The sequence below is a fragment of the Mauremys reevesii genome, linkage group 3, assembly GCF_016161935.1.
Source record: "Mauremys reevesii isolate NIE-2019 linkage group 3, ASM1616193v1, whole genome shotgun sequence".
In the NCBI taxonomy this organism is placed as follows: domain Eukaryota; kingdom Metazoa; phylum Chordata; order Testudines; family Geoemydidae; genus Mauremys; species Mauremys reevesii.
In genome coordinates, this window is record NC_052625.1 from 49,795,266 (window position 1) to 49,816,402 (window position 21,137).

Here is a 21,137-nt window from a genome sequence, read left to right on the forward strand (position 1 = left end):
TTCTTAATTTGACCATGTCAATAAATAAAAATGTCCATAACAAGTGTATGAAGCTAATTAGGATTTTATAGCTCTGTTGTTCTATGGCTGCTCTGGTTCATAGCCGTACCACTGGCTTGCTGGGTCTTTAGGTTTCAGTGATGTACACCTCACCGACGCATAACATGTAACACCTGTTGTTAAACGAGGTGTTAAATATTCTTTGTCCTGGCAACGGGCCATTGCGTCATCTCTGGGTTCAAAAGTTCTGTGTAACATAAGCTGCAGTTTTTATAATTATGTGTTCTACTTCCAGAGAGCTTTTCTTAAAAGCTCAAAGAGCTTCACAAAGGTGAGAGAGGTAGATGATATTCCCATTTCCAGAGGGGTACATTTATAGCCATAGAAAGGTTCAGATGCTTGTCGAACCTGTCAGTGCATCAGTGTCAGGACCAGCCGAAATTCTTTTTTCCTCAAATAAATAAATAAATAAATACCCCCCCCCCCCATATTTAATGACTGTTCCTGAAATGGTGCTGGGTACAGTCTATCCTGAACTATGCATGCGGTTAAACTGTGGTCAGCACCAGTTCGACAGCAGCTGGTGCGTGCTTGTCACAACTCACTCATTTTGCTTTTGTAGAGAAGGCTCCTCTGTCAGGAAGGGCTTCTTGAGATTGAGCCTCTTGCTAGCTAGCTCTGTATTTATAATTTACCAGCACAAATTACAAGGATTTGGCTCCTCCCACTCAATCACAATCAGCTGTTTTTTACCTATGACTGACTCACTTCAAACACATGCTGTGAGTCATTGACTTCAGACATTAGTTCTATTAACTGCTGCTATGGCACTCACAGCTCTAACAATTAGCTAATACTTCTTTATTAATCCGTTTTTATAGTTCAAAATACATTCACACTCATATCTTTCCCTATTAAATTGATTTGGGTGGCATACAGAGTAAATTGTTAAAGCTAAGATGTTTAGGCATTCTCCAAGGGCCTGATCCAAAACCCATTGAATTTAGCTGAAGCCTTTTTTTAATATTAATTTCAAAAGGCTTTGAATCAGGATATGAAATTGGAAATCAACTGCCTGAGTTTAAAGATGCAGTTCATACCCCCATACAGAATCCTCTCTTGCATGTTTCAGTAAATGCCTTCCATCTCTTATTAAACCTGTTTGTGTGTTCTCTCATTTAGGTCTTCAGTCAGAATTTTTGATGTGGCTTCTCCAGTTAGGGACCTAAATACACTTTTAGGCACCTAAATAAATGGCCTGATTTCAGAGGTGCTGGGAACACCTGGCTCCCATTGACTTCAATGGGAGTTGTGAGTGCTTAACACCTCTGAAAATTCAGGCCTCTTATTCAGGTGCCTGACACCAGGCACTTTCTGTTTGAAAATTTCAGCCTGAAAGGTGTGTGAGCAAATGAACTTAATCTCTCAGTAGGGTCTGTAATCGCCTGTTTAGAATGCAGAACTTTTGGAGAATATAGCCTTTGTAATACTTTGGAAGAAAATGGTGGCAGATTAGCACATTATTGCTTCTCTGCCTCTTAGAAAGCACAGAACAGATTTGAAATGGGAATCCACTTGTTGGAGACAGATTTCTGTGGCCTTCGTCTTAGGTAAGTTGCCTCTCCAAGGTACTTTTCTCTCATTTTGTTCTCTTACAGCATATACATTGTTTTTAATTTTATCTCTTACCTATCAGATGGGAATGGAATTGTGTCAGTCATGCACAGTGCTGAGTGGTTCTACAGTTACTGAAGGAGAATAGCAGTTTTTTCCACAGTTCTGTAGTTCCTTGTGCTCTGAGTTCTGAATAGGACTATCTGGAAAATGCTGTATATTTTCTGTGAAAACTCAACAAAACTGTCATTTAGTTAGCAAATGTTCGTACACATTTTCATATTTTCAACAAAATAAACACTGAAGCAGGTTTTGATTTATCTGAAAACTGGAACACTTTGGTGGTTTCAGATTCTCTCTCTCTTCTCATTCTCTTCTATGTATGTTTTTTCTCTTCTGGTGGGATAAAATAAGGGAATGTATGGGAAAAATGGAGGTGAGGGGAAGTAAAACCAAAAAATGAAAAGTTTTCAGTGCCTGCTGTCCCCCCTCTCCTCCCCCTGCCCCTCTGTTTAGCACACAGATAACTTAGACCAAAATGAAAATTTCCCATGGAGATTTTCACTTTGTTGGAATGGCCATTTTTTGTTTTCATTATTTTTTCATTTTTTCAGTGGGAAGTTTATTTAATATTTTATTTTCTTGTTCAGCGTGCCCCCAGGCCTTATTTTCTGCACGCTATTCAATCCCTGCTCTGAAGACAGAATTATTCATTTCCTCATGGGCTTTTCTGTGGCACTTATCAATGCGGTATCCAAGTGCTTCACAAAAATTAATGAATTTATGTTCACAATACTCCTGTGAGGTGAACTGGTGTCATTTTACAGATGGGGAGCTGAAGCACAGTAAGGCTATGCAAACAGCCATGAATTCTGGGTGCCCAATTTGAGATGCTTATGGCCTGATTTTTCAGGGAGCTTAGCATTATATGGCATCTTGGATGTTTAGCGCACAACTCCCATTGACTTCAATTGCAGCTGTGAGTGCTCAGTATTTCTGCAAATCAGACTCCTAGCACCTCAAGTTGGGTACTCAGAAAATGAGGAAAAGACAATTAGTGACCACCTGTGAAAAGGTGGTTTAAGTGATTTGCCCAGCATCACACAGGAACTCTGTGGCAGAAGCAGGGATAGAATCTAATTCCCTAGGGCAGCATTCAACTGCTTTAACCATGACAGCATCCTTTCTCTTCCTCCCCTGCTTCATTCACCACACACTTGCCAACTTCTGCAACAAATGAAGCAGGTTCCTACAGACAACAACCTCCTTTACTGCACAACCCAGATTCACCCTCAGAGAACAGTCCATCCTGTGCACTGAATGAGGCAGGGGCCTGTGCAAAAATTGTATTTGATAAAGACAATTGTATTGTATAAAGACTGCATCATAATACGTATGCACAAGGGGGGCAAATTAGCATTACACAGGCAACTTTAAGTTGGGCATTTCTTAATTTTTGAGTGCTTGACTTTGCAACCTCAATAATGGTCTCCCAATGTCATTTCTGGTGTGGAATTCCGTTCCCCCCCTCCCATGTGTTTTAAGTATACTGGAAAAAACATGGAAATTCTCCATCATGAGGGATAATATTGACACTCATGAGTCATCAGCAGAGTTGGAACATTTAGATGCATAACACAGTTGCTACTTGAGATAATGGCATAACTGATAGAAGGAGTAGGTTGTCATCCTCTATGTGGATCAGCATTATTGGGGGATGATGCGCTCAGTTTGCCACTGGGTTTCACAGATATTTGCTGACAACAGAGGAATGGTGAGACTCAGGAATGCTGGATTCCATTTTAGGTGCTGGAGGGAAGAGTTCTCTAGTGCTCACAACTCCTTCTGTCTTTGTTCCCTCCAGCCGGGCTCTGTCTAGTCTCTCTCTCCCTACTACCTGGTTACTCATCCCAGCCCCAGTCACCATCTCTGCACTCCTCATCTGAGTTTCAGTCTTATCCAGTCTGTTCCCAGTCACCCTCCCTATCCGAGTCTCCTTGCCTTGACAGTCATTCTTGTCCCATGCCCATTCATAGAATATCAGGGTTGGAAGGGACCTCAGGAGGTCATCTAATTCAACCCCCTGCTCAAAGCAGGACCAATCCCCAGACAGATTTTTACCCCAGTTCCCTAAATGGCCCCCTCAAGGATTGAACTCAGAACCCTGGGTTTAATAGGCCAATGCTCAAACCACTGAGCTATCCCTCCTGCCCAAGGCTTGGTTCCCAGTGTCTCCTCTCCTCCCCAGCTCCTTGTCAGATCTAAGTTTTCCCTCCCTCCCAAGGCTTCCAGCCTCCCTCTGCCCTGTCTCACCACAAAGCATCCAGTCCCCGTCTCTCTACCCAGGCTTCTTGTCCTAAGGTTTATTCCCTTTGCTGGCACCCCCGCCCTGGTTCAGCTCTTGTTCCCTGTGCATTCAACTCCAGTTGTAATCTTCTGCATGCTGCCTAGGCACCAGAAGGGCGAGTAGTCTGAGCACAGGAGAGAGAGTCTTCTTGCTCTTAGTTTTGGGGCCCAACGCCATAGTGGCCTGCTGCAGCTGGGAGCAGCAATTGCAGGGAAAGTCATGCTTAGCCCCTGCAGCCCGGGGATGGAGCATACTTACTGTGGGTGGAAACTCTGGAGAATTTAGCTGCCAAACACTAACATGTCTCCACTGAGCACATGCAAACTGCAGTTTTTTTCTAAAGGCTTTTAACTTGATCAAATTTGTTTTCTCCACAGGAGCAGCAAAACATCCATCCTTCTGTAAAAATGTAAATCCCTGCTCCATAACATGGAGGTGCTAGAGATTCTTAACAAAGCAGTTATAAGAATTTTTTTTAGCATGGCCAAAACAATGTATTTTCCCCTAATCTCAGTCTTGGAAACTGCGGAACTGTTTTTGAAACTTGATAGCTAGATAGATAAATAATTTCAGCCCGAGGCAAATACCCCGAATGGAAAATTTCAGCCCAAACAGTTAGTTGGTTTGGCAAAATTGTAAACAATTGAAAACGGGGTCTTGTGATGGGAAGTGTCAGGCAACCTTAATCACAGGCAGCACTACCAACCGTGCCTATTTAAAAAAGACTGTGAACTGGAAGATCAGCCTGGGAATTTCAAAGGAGCCAGTGGGAAGTAGGCATGCAAATTAGATGCCCCAATGTATTCCTAATGTATCTTCCTCAGGGTCCTTTGAAGATCCTAGGATCTTAGAGCACTTAGTTATTCTTTGTGTGAGTGATTCTGGAAGAAAGTTCATTTTCAATTTGCCTGTATCCTTGATCCTTTGTTATATCCTATAGAGAGGGAGAGGTACAAGCTGAGAAGCTGAACGATCATCTACTAGCGAGCAGGCAATTGATTGACTGCCCTAAACTGATATCAACATATCTCTTACTGTTTCAGTCAGCACTGGGGGGTCAGCGAGAGCTAGTGACCTGCTTTCAAATGGTAAAGCACCTGGAGCAGGTGCTATACCAGCAGAAGGCTGCATGGTTGGAGGCTTGCACGTGGCTCTGAAACTGACTGAATATTTCCAGTCAATGTGGACTCGAGGAACTATACTCCAGGAGTACAAGAATGCATCCATCATCCACTTGTACAAGTGGAAAGGTAACAGATAATCCTGCAACAGCTATCAGGGAATCTGCTTGTTGTCCATAGCTTGCAAAATTCTGCTGAATCACCTTGTGCAACACACTGAACAAGGGCTTCTGCCTGAGAGTCATTGTGGCTTCAGGAAAGGACATGGGACCATAGACATGGTGTTTGCAGCTCATCAACTTCAGGAGAAATGCCAGGAACAGAACCCCAACCTGTGTATGACTTCCACTGACCTGACAAAAGCATTTGATACAGTCAGTCGTGAGGGCCTTTGGAAGATCATGGCAAAATTTGGTTGCCCGGAGAAATTCATCACAATGGTTTGGCACTTCCATGATGGCACGCTCACTTGCCCTATGGACGACGGTGAGTCAGCTGAACCATTCCCAGTCACCAGTGGAGTCAAGCAGGGCTGTGTGTTGATCCCAGCCCTCTTCAGTATGATGTTTTCTGCCATGCTTATAAATGCTTTTTGTGACTGCGACACCAGAATTGGCATCAGATACTGGACTGATAGCAAGCTCTTCAATCTGAGGAGACAACAGGCAAAAATGAAGGTACAGGAAGTGACTGTTCATGATCTTCTGTTTTCTGATGACTGTTCCCTGAATGCCATATCTGAGTCTGACATACAGTGGAGTCTGGACTATTTCTCTTCAGATTGTGACAATTTTGGCGGACTATGTGCAAATGTGGGGGATTGTAGAGGCATTAGTCAACAAACAAAACTGAAGGTCTACAAAGCCATTGTGCTGCCAACTCTGATGCATGCATGCAAAACCTGGATGGTAAACAGATGCCATGCTATGAAGCTGAATCACTTTCACACAGGCTGTCTGAGGAAACGGATGAGGATAAGATGGCAAGACAAGGCTCCAGATGCTGAGGTTCTCATATGGGCAGGTATTTCAAGCATCCATACTCTATTGATAAAATCACAGATGAGATGGGCAGGCCATGTCACCAGATGAGCGATTGCCAAAGATGATCTTTTACTGCAAGCTAAAGGAGGGAAAGCGCTCTCAGGGAGGCCAGAAGAAACGAAGCCTCATCTGTACTGGAGCTACAGCCTATGAGCAGATGAGAACTGCTGAGGCAGAGCAGCAGTGCCAGCAGCATAAATCTCACAACAGCAGACTGTCTGCTGTTAATGAAGTAACCCAGAGTAGCATCTCTTTTTTGGTGTGCCACAGACAATTCAGAGCTCAAATTGGCCTGATCAGCCACTCACGTGGTCACAGGAACCAAACCAATCAGTGATGTCATGGTACTCTTCAAACTCAAAGGACAAACAACCACCAACCTGAGAAGCTTTGGATCCAGAGCTGTACTTCCCAACAGCATAAAGATACTCAAATCCATCTCTTGTATTGATTAGCTCAGGCATATGCCTCCTCAGCGGTTACAGTAATCAGGAGAATAAGATTTGATGTATAATAAACACCCTTAAGACATTTCTTTGTGCTCTTTGGTTGCACAGAAACAGCCTCTAAAAATTGTCTTGGCTATTTTTATCTCTTTCCTCCAAGATAATCAGAAGAATTTGAAACTTGTTAGAGAATAGTATTAGGCCATCTTTTCTTTATAATTAAGTGACAATATTTTATGCCAATGCCAAAAGGTAAACTAAGTGGTTCAAATACAATAACAAATTACCCCAATCTCAAACTAAACCAAACCTTAGATTTGAGATTTGAAATTGTTTGGCTAAATGATTTTTTTGCCCATTATTTTTCATTTTCACGCACACCTGCTCTTCCTAATTATGGCCAGGACAGCCCAGGAAGGGTCATGATATGGAGAGCCTTCTGTTTTGAGATTTCCAGGCTAACAATATAGACCCAAGGGGTTAAATGGGCATCTGAGCTTTTGGGTCTTTATCCCAATAGACCATTTTATTTAAAAAAAAACAAATTGAATCCATCTCTGCCTAAAACTACCTAAATCTAGTTAACTTGCATTTTCATTTTTCTTCTTGTATTGTATTAACAGATGAGCCAAAACATGTTGCTTCCAATGTACGTGGACTTTGGAAAAGTTCAGATCCACAGCCCCAAACCTGCCAAGTGATTTGTGCACCATTCCCCTGGACAATATGGAGCCCAGCTGAAGACAGTGAGGCTCTGCACAGGCTCAAGAATGGAGCAATTTGCAGGAGTGGGGCCTAAATTAGGATCTGAATATGCCACCCAAGCTCATGTCTAACTTGACTTAGCTCTATTTTTCAGGCCTACTGAACCATTGTTTCTTTTAAATGTATGAGTAGTAGAAAAAATAAAATCTTGTGATTGGATCTTCCCTGTGAGATTTGATTTTGGAGCTAACTGTTGCGGATGTTTTCCAAAGCTTTGAAAACAGTTGCTTAGAAAGCAATTACTGACCCCATCTTAGCTACAGAGGTGCAAAGAGGCTGCTGTAATATTGCCTTGTTGTTGAATCTTTCTTCCAATGCAGAATGAGAGAGAGCTTGCCCTCTTTCTCAAATTTCTCCCATGATTGAGAGATGAGTGAGCCTCATACCTGCAATATCCAACAGTTTCACTGATTCGAGAATGTGATGATTGGGTAATAATGCCCAATTCTACACACTTCAAATCCATTAGTAGCAATTACCTTACCTGAGGTGTTTTGAGTTAGTTTTAGCACAGCATTCTTGCAGTTGGTAGATAATGAGTAATAATGTATACAGCATTTTCAAGTCTCTGTTTTTAGCAACAATAACACCATTAGGATGCCTATTTAACAAATGTGCTTCATACTAAAAGTTAAGATTTTGCTAAGCTTTTTTTTTTTTAACCAATGCACCATGTGTCCTGTTTTACGCAAGATAGGATTTCCTTTAAAAGAGAGAGAGACTTTACCTCCCTTATAAGTAGTAGTAATAGTGTGGATTAGTGGATGGTCACCTGTGTCCCAGGCCAATGCTCTGAGATTTTATTCCTGGCTGTGCCATTGGACTGCTAGGTGACCTTGAACAAGTCGCGTCTCTGTGCCTCAGTTTCCCCTCTGTAAAATGGATTTCCTTTTGTAAAGCTTTTTGAGATCTACTAATGGAAAGCACTATATATTATTATTATTTATTTTATTATTATTTTATTTATTCTTTCCTGGTGTCAGAGCTGTGCAGAGAATGGAAATTACATTTTACAAAGGGTTTTGAGATTTTAAAATTTGTTTTGTCTTTAATAAAAACAAAACCTGAAAATTTTGAAATTCTCTGAAGAAAAATTCTGATTTCTTTTGTTTTGTTTTGGGTTGATTTTTTACTATTTTTGTTTACAAAAAGTCATTTCAAAACAAAAAATCAAATGTTTTATTCTGAAAATGTCAAAATGAGATGTTTCAACATTGTCAGAACTTTTCCCTTCTGAATGAAATGCTGGTGAAATCAACCTTATTTCCAATCCAGCCTTTTGATTTTGATTGAGCTGCATATTCAGACACAATAGGGATTTGTTGATGTTTTTTCGACTAGCTGTAGTGATATCTATTGCATTGCTGTTGGCTTTGGCTATGCATCCTTTGGTGAGCGAAATCTCCAGTTCAGGTGATTCCTATGTTCATGATGTGTTGCAATTTAAAGAGGTTAAATATAATCTGTCAAGAGATTTTTAAAAAAGCAACTAATTAGAGATGTCACTGTTGATAATCTAACCCTGTATTACCCAGTGACAGTTTTTCTTGTTTTAGGGATTAAAAACCCAGTAGACATTATTTTTAATGGTGAGAAGTTATATATAGCCAACCTCTTAAATATAGTGAGCTACCTCTCCTAAAAAAAAAAAAAAAAAAAAAAAAAAAAAAGTACTCACATATTTACATTGAATGTATAAATTATATAGCCTAGAGATTTGGCTATATCTGAGATGTACACAGCACAACTCAGGGGATGGGTTATATGTATAGATGGTTTTAAGCAATACTTACGCTCCCTATATCCGGAGCTGCCCGGATGCCAGTCTGTTCTCAGGCATAAATTAGGGCACCCTGAAAGCAGCTGTAATCTATGCAAGATACCAGTGGCCCCAAAGGAGGCCTCTGGAATGCAGGCAAGGGTTATGATGTGGGGTCTGCTATGCCAGATTGGAGTGATCCTCCCATGGGTATGTCAATTTGAGAAGTTTTGGACTGGCAGATGAGCCCCTTAACCACAAAACTGGCCTCCCTCTCTCGCTAGATGTTGGAGGGGAAGTGCAGGGCTCCAGAAAATTAATTTCTGATTTAGATCCTCATCTGAACCAAATAATTCAGCCAATCTAACCCATTGTGGTGACAGCATTAGGTGCTGAGAAACATAAGACTTTTCTTACGTTATACTTCACTGACATTCATTAACAGAGAACAAGAAAATGATCTGAGTGATATAAGGGACTCTCTTCTTCCTCTCCAGTGGTGGGGAATGGGTGGAGCCTTGGCTGTATGCTCCTCCATTGTGCCAGCTACCATAGCTAAATGAGTGCATTGGTATAGATGCATGTTAGGTATAGACGTGGTGCAATGTACTTTCCCTTCAGAGCAAGGGGGAACTGGGAAGGCAGGTTATGACTCAGAAAGTCCATATCAGCCAGTCTGTTCCAGGGGTAGCAGAGCAATACACTGCTCCTTGTTCATGGCAAAGCTATGATTTGCGCCCTAAATTATTAACAGCACCTCCAATGTGAATGATAAATTTAGGCTACCAAAAACAATGAGGAGGAGAGTGATGGAAGGACAGCTATCATGTCTGATGTAAGCTGTTGCCTTAGACAATGCATCAATTCTGGTTTAAAAAGATGAGTATTGGCAAAGAGCTTTTTGCATTTTTAGGCCCCTGTACCAAAGCATTATTCTTAATTGTATGGTACCATGGAGTTTTGACTTGAGCACATATTAGTTCTGTAACCTGATCCCCATACAAATCATAGTCAGTGAGAATGGAACAATTAGTGCCCTAATCTACAGTATCTTTAAATCTGCATTTTCCCAATCACTACTCGTATTACAAGAGTCAATTAATTTATAGTCCACACAAAAATGTAATTAAACCCAAGATAATATGGCAGTGAAATGAATAGGGAGGGAAAAAGAGCCCCCTTCCTGGTGGAGATAACACCAAGCTTTGTGGCATGTCATTAATGGATTGAAATGTATCCTGTTTACCTTTATGAAATAGGAATGTGGGGGTTTTTAAATTTCATTTTGAACATTGGCAATAAAAGAGTATATTGCTGTGTACTTTCAACTCAGTCTGGAAGAAAATCCATATAACATTTGCTAACCAATTTAAGTACTTGGGCCTTGATGTTGCAAAGAGCCCACTCCCTTTAGTTGGTCACCTAAGGGAATCCACTTATGAGTCTATTACCCAGTAAATTAGCAGAGTGATTCAGTCAGGTATATTTATCATGAAGAGAACTGAAGATAATTAATACACTGCATTGAATGCAAATTGCACCCACAGCACTTATCTCATTTTCAATTAGCACAAATGTTACAGCACTGCAGGCTTGTTATGGTTTTACCATGGGCTGGGTAATTAATTTCTGTGAGCTACATATCAGACACCTGATAATGCTGTTTATTAATAAATGTCACCCCAGGTATCTGTTAGGAGTGGTAAATAAATTAAATGTTCAGTTGTCTGCCCTGTGCAAATCTATTCTTACACCTCATTGCATCTTTTCACTTGTTTATCTACGAAAATGACTACAGAGATTAACAATGGCAAACAAAGGAATATGACGAACAATAATCTGTGACCAAAAGAGGCATTCTTTCCAGAGACAACCAAACCTTTCATTACGTGAGTGCTGTAATGGTGGAGTTAATATCACCTAACCTTTTGGAAGGCAGAACAATGAGCTGGATTGCTGAAGTAACTCTCTAACGGTGGAGATCCATGTGGAGAGTTCCCCATAACATTGGGAGAGAGGGAATCTCCATTTGAAATGATTTTGCAAACAAATGTGATATTATTTTTATTTCTATAGTACCTTCCCTCAGAGGATCTCAGAGCATTTTACTCCGCCTTCCATACAGTATATTTAAAACCATTTGCCAGGTTTTGTGCAGAGCCATGTGAAATTTATGGAAATGATTTCATGAGATAATTTGCACATTTTCAATGTGTGTGTATTCACAAACTTCACTTTTAAAAAAACATGGTGTGGATTTAGTGCTGGTGAAAGGCATTGGCCTGTTTGATCAAGGGATGAGGCTTCCCCAGTGACCAGCTGTCAGCAGCAAAATTGGCTTCCCACTCAAGGAGAGAGTCCCAAAGAAAAATGGGGTCAGCTGTTTCCTTGGAACAAATCAAAAGGCTCAGAAGGGTAATAAGGGGAAACCAGTGGGTGACACCAAGCAGAGAAATCTAGACAACATGCATTGCCCCAGAAGGCGTTAAAGGAGTCGGTGGATGCTCATAGGACAAGGTCATTGATATCATGCTCCAGAGGGCTAGTAGAAGAGGGCACCCTCTTGAGGGACCTGAGAGAAGAAGACGACAAGGCAACTTCTACCTCCTACCTCCATGGGCACCCACTACATCCAACTGTTAGCTCGCTGCCATGCAGATGGAGTTTATCAGTAGGGCCTCAAACAGAAAGCCCTCCCTTTGGAAGGGAGCAGGAGACCTGGCTTCTCAGAGCAGCTTCCAAGTCTTGAGGAGGTCTTGACTGAAGACTGGCTGCTCTAAATGGACTCGGGGGAGATATTTCAGCTTGATGTAAAACAGCTCCTGGTCCTATCAGAGCTGATAGAAGCAGCAGGTACTCTGGTATGGGCACTACACAGGAGTCACAATAGGGTCTGGAGGTGAAAGGTGTGGGCCTGGGTCCATTTGCAGACTAGGCCTTATCCACCCTCTCTCTGAGGGAGGCTCAGAACAGCTACAAAATAATCGAGGTAGACTAGGGTGGAGTTATAGTGCCCCCTCAGGTAGGGTATAAGGCCTTGGTCAGTTGCTTTGTGCAGTTCAAAATCTTGGACAGTCAGGCAAAGAGGTGAGAATACAACTTGTGATTAAGCCTCACAACAGCCATGTATTCTCCTCCAATTTGCTTTAGATTTCGGCAAAGTGGAGCACTGAGATGTTATATAATTTGGTAGACTTATGCAGGGGCGGCTCCAGGCCCCAGCATGCCAAGCACGTGCTTGGGGCAGCACACTCCGGGGGGCGCTCTGCCGGTCACTGGAAGGGCGGCAGGCGGCTCCGGTGGACCTCCCGCAGACGTGCCTGTGGAGGGTCCGCTGGTGCCGCAGCTTCGGTGGAGCATCCGCAGGCACGTCTGTGGGAGGTCCACTGGAGCCGCGGGACCCACGACCAGCAGAGCGCCCCCAGCGGCATGACGCTGTGCTTGGGGCGGCGAAATGGCTAGAGCCGCCCCTGGACTTATGGAGGATGTAGCTGACTAAATGATTTTCATCAGATAATGCAGATTTCATTGAAACTGAAACTTTTCACAGGTTAACATTTTTCCCTGGTTTGAAACGACTTTTAGTTTTGGAATGTAAACTATAGTTTTTAAAAGAAAATTAAATTCAGAATGAAATATCTTGAATTTATCAGAACAAAATGTTTTGATTGACCTGAACAGATTTTTTTTTTCAGATTTTAGTTCACAATTTTTTTTGAGATTCTGAATTTTCATCCTGAATTGGAATGGGAATTTTCTTTTATTTTTATTTTTTGAAATCACAGAAACTTTCACAGGACAAGAAAACAATTTCCCACCCAACTCGAGCAGCCAAACCAAGAATAGAATCCAGATCTCCTAACTTCTGTCCTGCATCTTCAGCACAAGACTACCCTATAATATATATTCCTGCTTCTTTGGCTGTTAGTTCAGCTAGCGTCCTTCTGAACACCAAAATCAACTGGTCTTGAGATTCTGCTATTTTCTTGATTTACACCAGATGGCTGCACTGCTGGAGATGACAGGTCCATCAGTTTATATAATCTTCCTTAACAAGAAACACTGGATGCAGGTAGTTCCTGTGATTTTAAGTAAGGTCTTGTCTATCTACACAATTTGTACCACTTCAATTATACCCATGTAGTTAAAGCAGTATAGTCTGCATGGTGCGACTGTTGTTATACTGTTATAAAGGTGTGTTATCCTGGTATATATTCCCATATGGGAAAAAGAATAAGCTATACTGGGATAAGGCACCTGTATAACTGTGCCCACACAAGAAGCTATACAGGCATAAGTATATTGGTTTACCAAAAAAAAAAAATCATACTCTTTACTGACGTTACACCAGGACAAACAAAATCTCTGTGTAGACTAGCCCTTAATCTCTCCTGAAGGTAAAGAATATTGTAGTTTACTACAATTATTAAAAAAAATAGCTGTGCTACAAAACTTGTTTGAATATTTAGTAACTGCCACAGGATTGGAAACACTCAGTATTTGACCATGGGGAAGGGTGAGTTTCTTCCTAACAAGTGACTGGTGCCATCATAATGTAATTAGAGGTTAAGAAAGCATTGCTCTGCAGCAGAGTGCTTTCGTGCTTAACATAAATAGTCATTTTATTATATGATTTTTGTATGGTAACAGATTTCCACACACTTCCTTTTGGTATGGCCTACATGTCTTACCAGCTTCTGCCATGAGCCCGTCGGATCCCACAAGCTTAGCTAGGTCTGCTTGGCTCAGTATTAAGATAGAGAATTTACAGTAAGTACTTTAAAAAAAAATGTAGTGCTTGAAGGATCAGTTTCAAAAATGCCTTAGTTAGATGCGGGATCATATTCCAGACAAGAATACACAAATGTAAAGGCCAAATGGCTTGTCAACATCCTTTAAAAAACTCATTTAATGCACAGAATACAACGTATAAAACCACAATTTAAATGATAATATAATGTTCATGCTGAAAAGCCTGGGAGGTGTAGCTTCTATAGAGATTCTTTATTCAAACAGACATACCGTATAGTGTCAGTAGAGATCCTGAATGAACTGTAATGTCTGTATGAGAATCTACAGCCAGACTTTGTTCCTTTCTTGTCAGGTCCAAGTTAACTGCTAGGCGTGACAGGCTTGTATTTAGACTGCCCTGTGTCCAGCCACAGTGACTCTGCTCTGTCCAGTCCTGGTAACCAGACCTCAGCAAGCTGCCACACAGCCCTGCTGGGCTAGCATCTTCTCTGCTCTAGATGGCACTGCGGTTGGACTGGCTCTGCAGAGTGACGTTTCTGCTGCTGTTGTGCTGTGTGTGGCTGGCATGTGAACAGGGAGCAGACACTGCAGGCAGTGCAGGGCTAGCCCAGCACAACGGACCCCCCCTCACCAGACAGACAAGTTCCAGGATCGGAAAGGGGATTTTACTAAGGGGAGAGGATTGGGAAAGGGTATTGAGGAGCCTCAGGGGGTGAGGCTGAGGATTGGGTGGGCAGCCATGGAGAGGGTTTGCTGGTTGTGCATAAGAGTATTGAGGGACTTGGTGGGTTGAGGTGGGGACTGGGCCTAGTGGGACATGACAATCTGCTAACTACTACTGCTGGTGTGTACATAGTTTCAGTGACCTTGTTTCTGCTACTGCAGCCTTGTGCAAAAAGACAAAGCCAAATAAAATGCTTGCATCTGACGAAGTGGGTATTCACCCACGAAAGCTCATGCTCTAAAACGTCTGTTAGTCTATAAGGTGCCACAGGATTCTTTGCTGATTTTCCAAATAAAATAGTGTGGACAAAGGCTTAGACAGACAGGATTTTCATTCTCTCATCAAAACTTTTCTGACAAGCCTGTTCTGCCCAGTCCTGATTTTGACAAAATGTTTGAACTGTGCACCGATGCATCTGATGTAGGTCTCGGAGCAAAACTGGTGCAACCAGGGGAAAGTAACAAGAAACATCTTGTTGCTTTCTTAAGTAAAAAACTGCACCCACTGAACAGAATTATTATAAAATGTGATCTGATTTTGTGGGCAATCCTTATGTATTTAACAGAAAATGTAGGGTCCTGACAGACTATTCTCCATTGGTGTAGCTCACTGTAGCTACACTGAGTAAAAGCTAGCAACTCCAAACTACTACACTGGAGCACCACTTGTATGACATGGAAATTATACATATTAAAGGTAGATAAGAGAGTGGTGGGGACACTGTCCAGGGTTATGACCCAATGCCTATGACCCACTGGCTGATCCTACTGCATTATTGTAAGATGAGAAATATGACCCAAGAACTTCTTAATGCCAACTAACAAGGGGATGCAGGGGGTCACAAGTATATCCTGATTCTGCTATGTATGTTCTGGTTTGCCAAAGAATGTCATGTGAGGCCTCAAACGAAAACTGGTGTCACACAGGTTATCATCCTTGTGAAATGTATGTATATGCAGATACTATGTAAAGAGTTATGTAGATATACTGAAAATAGACGCTTAGTGTGTATCATGGTGTTAGTCACCTGGAGAGGTAAAAAAAAAAAGATTTTCTGTCAGACAAGAGGTTTATTTACCTATCTATCTGTTGGAATGGAAATTAAGCATTGTAAGCTAACACAATGGATGCACATTTACATATGATGTCAAATGTTAACAAAGAGATGTGACGTGAACAGGGAAGCAGCACACAGGAAAAACAAACCACGGGTGGTTATCCTGTCTGAGCAAGGACAATGAACTTTGGGGGTATATCTGGAAGGCAAAGACACCTCTTCATCTTGCATCTAGGAGTTAAATGCACAACACATTTGCATTCATGAAAACAGTATAATAACCAGTCTTGGTGGAAAATGCAGCAGAAGACATAGGTGAGATAAAACTTCTTTAGACAGGCAGTTAACCTGTTAATTAAGTTGTCTCTAGAAAAAAGTGCATTATTATTTTGTTTTATATGTAACCATTTGATTCCAGGAACTTTAATCATGATCACCTGAATCTTGATAATAAATTTATTCTTGTTTTCACTATAAATATATCTAAGTTCTGTGATATTAAGCAATGTGCTGATCCTGAGTTAAATCTTAGAAGTTGGTGTGTGCTGTTCCTTTGGGAACAGAGGAATTGATAATTCTGTGAATAGCCAGTGTCAGGAGCTGGATATTCCAGGCTTGGGGACTGGGGTGCACCAACTTTTAAACGGCAAGGCAAAGACATGGCTGTCAGAGCCCAGAAGAGAGTGCTCAAGTGGCTAACAGGCTGGTGGTGTTTGGAAGCTGGCACCCAGCTAAGCATAAACAAGACTCCCTCATGCAGAGGGTGACAAGAACTGTCAGACAATCTTTTGCCCATATTTATGGGAGCATGGTATCTCCCAACTGCCTTCTTCCCTGGCTTCCTCCTCCTGGCCATCTGGGTCCTGGGGTGGCTTGAGGCAGACGGAAGTGTGGTAGAAGACTGGTAGAGTGGTGCAGGTTAAACTCGCAGCAAAGAAGTTTTCTTTGCTTTAGCCATAGAAGCATGATCAGCAAAACCTGTTGGTGAATTCCCGCTGTCGCCATTCAGTGGCACAGTATTTCTCACTCTGGAAGGTTCTAATGATTCTGTGAAGACAAGTTTGCTCAGATCTATACAGGGCTCTTGCTTTTGGGGGGGAGAACATTTCTGGAGGGAACAGATATGCAGTGTTGTCTTTTTGAGTGGTAGGCTTTCTCACTGTTGCTGGGGCAAGTTCCACATGTGAGTTAGCCTAAACTGTGTGAATAACTGGTTTGCTGGCAATTCTGAAAATTGAGCAATAAATTAATTTGAAACCAAATTTTACAAAATTTTCAGTGAATCAAATAGCTGAAACAATTTTATTTTGGGTTGAACAAAACATTTTATTCATCCCCAAAACAAAACATTTCGTTTTGATTTCAGATGTTTTTATAGTTTTTATTTTTTAAATAAAATTTAAGGGGATTTTAAAGTGGAAAGTCATTTTTTTACTTTTTTGGATTTTTTTTTAAATTAACAATTTGGCAAAACCGACACAAATTCACAAAATATTTTGGTGTTGCCAAATGTGTATTTTTTTTTCCACTGAAAAAAACATCAGTTGAAAAATTTCACCCCGGTATACTGCCTGGTTAATTAAAATATTGTGAATAGACATCTGACCTGTGAGTAGAGTGTATGTTTTTATCAGGAGAGTAGGGACTGGCTTCTCTGAAGGAACTGTCTGCTAGGCCTTTACTAGAGAAACCATCTCTTAACAATCCCAACCACTGTCATTCAGCCTTTAATCTTCCTTTTCCAGAAATGTTACTGCTAAAGTGGTATGTGAGTGCAATAATACCAGCAATCTTCACACTTCCTTAGTGCTGCTCAGTGTAGTGTGAAGTATGGAGACGACATTGGTTTCATTGATCATCAAGCTCTTTCTCGTACTGAATGAATATCAAGCATCTTTTATGTTTCTTTTAGAGGTATCAACTTCACTGTGATACCTTTACTTTGAGATGGCAGTGAAACATGGCTGGTGCTGGCAGGGATAGACTGAGTTACACCCAAACAGTTGTTTTTCTTGCTGAGAAGTTTCAGGCGAATGTTGGGTGACTAATCATTGCCACAAGATCTCTTTCATATCGTTACACTAAAGTTCTAGCCTGTGGCCCCTACTGTTCAATATGTAGGCAAGGTGCTATGTCCTGCACTATGACAGATATGTGGATGATGCTCAGCTCTGTTTTTAGTTCATCAGACCCATTGGTGTGGTTGATTTGATTGGTTTATGCTATGTCTTGCTGGGACTCAGGATTTGGATGAGTGTGAAATAGGTGAGACTCAATCAAGACAAGACTAAGGTCATGCTGGAATGCTAGGGGAAACTGGAAGAAATACTGGAGATTCTATCAGTTATCTCAGTTTGCCTGCCTTTTGTTACTGGGGCTTGCAGTCTGTGCTTCCTGTTTGGCTACCATGGTCAAGAGTGCTTTTTAACATCTGCACTTGGCCAGAAGGTTGCAGTATTGTTATCCAGATATAGGACCTCTCCATGATCCACACCTTTCTTACCTCAAGATTGAATTTCTGCAATGCACTCTACATGGAGCTATATCTTAAAATCACTAACTTCAGTGGGTGCATTATGTGGCAACCTGTTAGTGGATATTTCTCATAGGGAGCACATTATTTTGTGCTTTGTGATATGCACTGGATTCTAGTTGATTTTTGGATGCAATTTTGAGGTGCTGGTTTTAACCTTTTAAAGCTTTATTAAACAGGATAGACCTTGTTAAACTGAAGATTGTTATATTGTGGAAACTGGTGCCACTGTTGACCTTAATCTAACTGTCCCCTCCCCTGCTTTAATTATGGAAGAGGTTGGAGCATTTTAGGAGGGAAGTCATTAGTTATGAAGTTGGCTTCCTTGCTCCTCCTTTGGTTCACCACAGGCTGAATTTGTTGAACTGCAGGTCATGTTGCAAAGTCTTTTTCTCCAAATGTAAAAGACTGGACAGAGGGGTGAGGTTGCTGGAAATTTGGAAGGGGGGGTGTCTTTTTTAATTTGGGATATTGGGTTCTAATAATTTGTAGTTGTATAAAGATTGTACATGTGCCTAGAGGATTAGATAGGGTACACTTTCATAAACAGCACATAATTCAATAAATATTTTGGTGGAAATAATCTATATTGCAGAAGCATTTAAAATAAAGATATTAAACAGTGAAGGAAAATGCTTCTTTCTTCACTTTCCTTGTTTCCATGGGTTTATGTTCAAGCCTTATATTCAGGAGTTTCATGTGTGTTTGGTAAACATTTTGATATTATTGTGCGTGAATATGGATTTACATTACCCATATTTCAAGACTATTATTGGGTACCGAGCAACTGATTACACTTGTAGCCAATCATGTGCCATTAGCAGTGAATAATGACCGGCATTATGTTATTTCAAATCTCATTTTGTTTTGCAATACTGTAATGGTTAAAAATAAAGGCTAAATCAATTGCTTGACTGTACAGCTTATTTCCCCCTCAAGCATCTTCATCAGGACCAATTTGGTTGAACCTTTGTATACCATCTAGCATGTTTCCAGCGCCGCTTGAGAAATGTTGATGGGCTACTACTTATTTTTTTTTTTAAATCAAGGGGTAGATTTTAGCAAACTTAAGTTTAAAAATAATCTTTCATGTGTTTTAAATTTAAAAGGGGACAAGCAAGGTTGATGAGCCCCAAAATTTGTCTTGCGTATTAAATAATTATCTGCCAAGTTCAAGTAACTATTTGGTTGGCTCCTGAAACTTTCTCAGACAACATGTTTAATTTTTATTTTAAAAAAGAACCCCAAGTGCTAACACCTGCAGTGCTAACACCCAGAATTCATGTGCTACCCTGTAATAACCATGCAAGTACGGAAGGCAAATGAATTCTAGTAGGAAACAGATTTCCATTCCAAACATCCCAGTTACTAGAAAGAGAGTGAAAAGGTTTTGAACAATGGTATCATAGAGGCGGTGTGGAGCGTGCTCCAGATTTCTTTGGATCAGGCCCATGTGGCCTAATCTTGTTCCTACTGAAGCCAATGGCAAAAATTCAATTAACTTCAGTGAAGTAGGACCTAGACCATAGTGAGTAATTCTGCCAAGCAGAGTGGCTATGTGTCGAAGGACTTTTCTAGCCTTGGTGCTAACAATTCTATGGTGTAAGAAAATTACCTTGGCACTGCAATACAAGCATTTCTTTGCTATTGTAACATTGTTAAGGTCCTAGCAATTTTTTTTGATACTGTAGATATCCTGCATGCTTAGTGGCTCATTTTGTTATCTAAAGGGGCTTTTTGTTGTTTCTTTTTTTATAATCCTTTCTCTACAAAGCAGTGAAGGTTGGTGTGAGAGCAGGGAGGGGGCATGTGCTTTTAATCAACCAGTGAGCTGAAAATAATAAAGAAAGGTAACCTGTTTGTTTGTCAGCAAGATGAAATAAATAAGAGCTAAAAAAAATCTCTGAGACACCACTCAAAGGCAATCAAATATGTATTTAATTAAAGCAAACATAAAAATTAAAGTTACATGTTGAATCAATAAACAGCACTTTTTTCTACATGCATTTTGAACAAGACAGATCAGAATCTTGCATGATGAAGACATAATGTGTCATAATAATTAGGAACACAGACAAAAGAACAGCTAATCAACATGCAAATTTATGCAGTTCTGGCGATTCAGATGAGGCAGATTTCTACCTCTTTTTTGCTTGATTCATCTTCATTGCTAATCATCTGAAGGCTGCCAAATGTTCACTGACACTAATGTATTATAGGTCAAGAGAGGCAGGTCTTCACCTATTACCCCCACAAACAGTATGCTTTCCTTCCCTGTTTCCTCTTCAGGATTTTCAGCAATTACTGCCAGATGCAATCAGACTCCTTGAATAGGAGCAACTGGGGCTTGTTTGTGGCTTGGATTCATTAGAATCAGGAGGATGAAGAAAGGAATAAATTACTTAATTGCACAAAAAAGTTGCAGCCAACGTGATGGTGAGAGAAGCTGATTGTGTAGTTGCGTATTAGACCACTCTTGGAATGGAAGATCTTAGAATAGCTGGTAGTTTGGCCTTGCAGATTCAGACAGATTTGGGTGTCCTCCAAAACAGATGGCTCCACATACCATCTATTCTTCTCTTTGTCAGGTTTTACCATTTATTTGATCTTGTTCATCTATGATGCTGGTTGTATTAGATGTAACACAAATATGTATTCAGATCCTACCCATTTAGTCTTGCCTCACAACTTTTATTCTTTTTGCCTTGTTTGATGAGATGATCAGGTTCCTGAACAGTCCTGGTATATGAAACACAAAAAATGTGACTATTGCAACAGCCTTGCATAGTCAAATAATACTCCTATATCATGAAGTTTTAAGATTTGTTTATCTAAATTTTACTGAGCTCTCCACCCCTGCCAGTGTGCACAAATGATTAAATAATCAGACAAAACAAATAATTTGTTTCAATGGGATCAAATAAAAATTAACATTTGCATATTCCCAAGTAAAACTCCCCCCATCCTTATGCTGAA

General features: G+C 40.8%; 1 protein-coding gene across 3 annotated transcripts in view; it reads left to right on the forward strand.

The window, feature by feature from the left end:
• The first annotated feature begins 1,365 nt into the window (after positions 1 to 1,365).
• LOC120401728 overlaps positions 1,366 to 21,137 on the forward strand; it is a 30,684-nt gene continuing 10,912 nt past the window's right edge. Inside the window, exons 1-2 of one of the 3 annotated variants that reach the window (XR_005596678.1) lie at positions 1,366 to 1,610; positions 7,195 to 7,435. Coding sequence is in view for 1 of the 3 variants with exons in the window: in XM_039531926.1 (XP_039387860.1) it covers positions 5,361 to 6,173 (813 nt within the window). In the remaining 2 variants the exon portion in view is untranslated. The other 2 variants (XM_039531926.1, XR_005596679.1) reach the window with 2 other exon arrangements.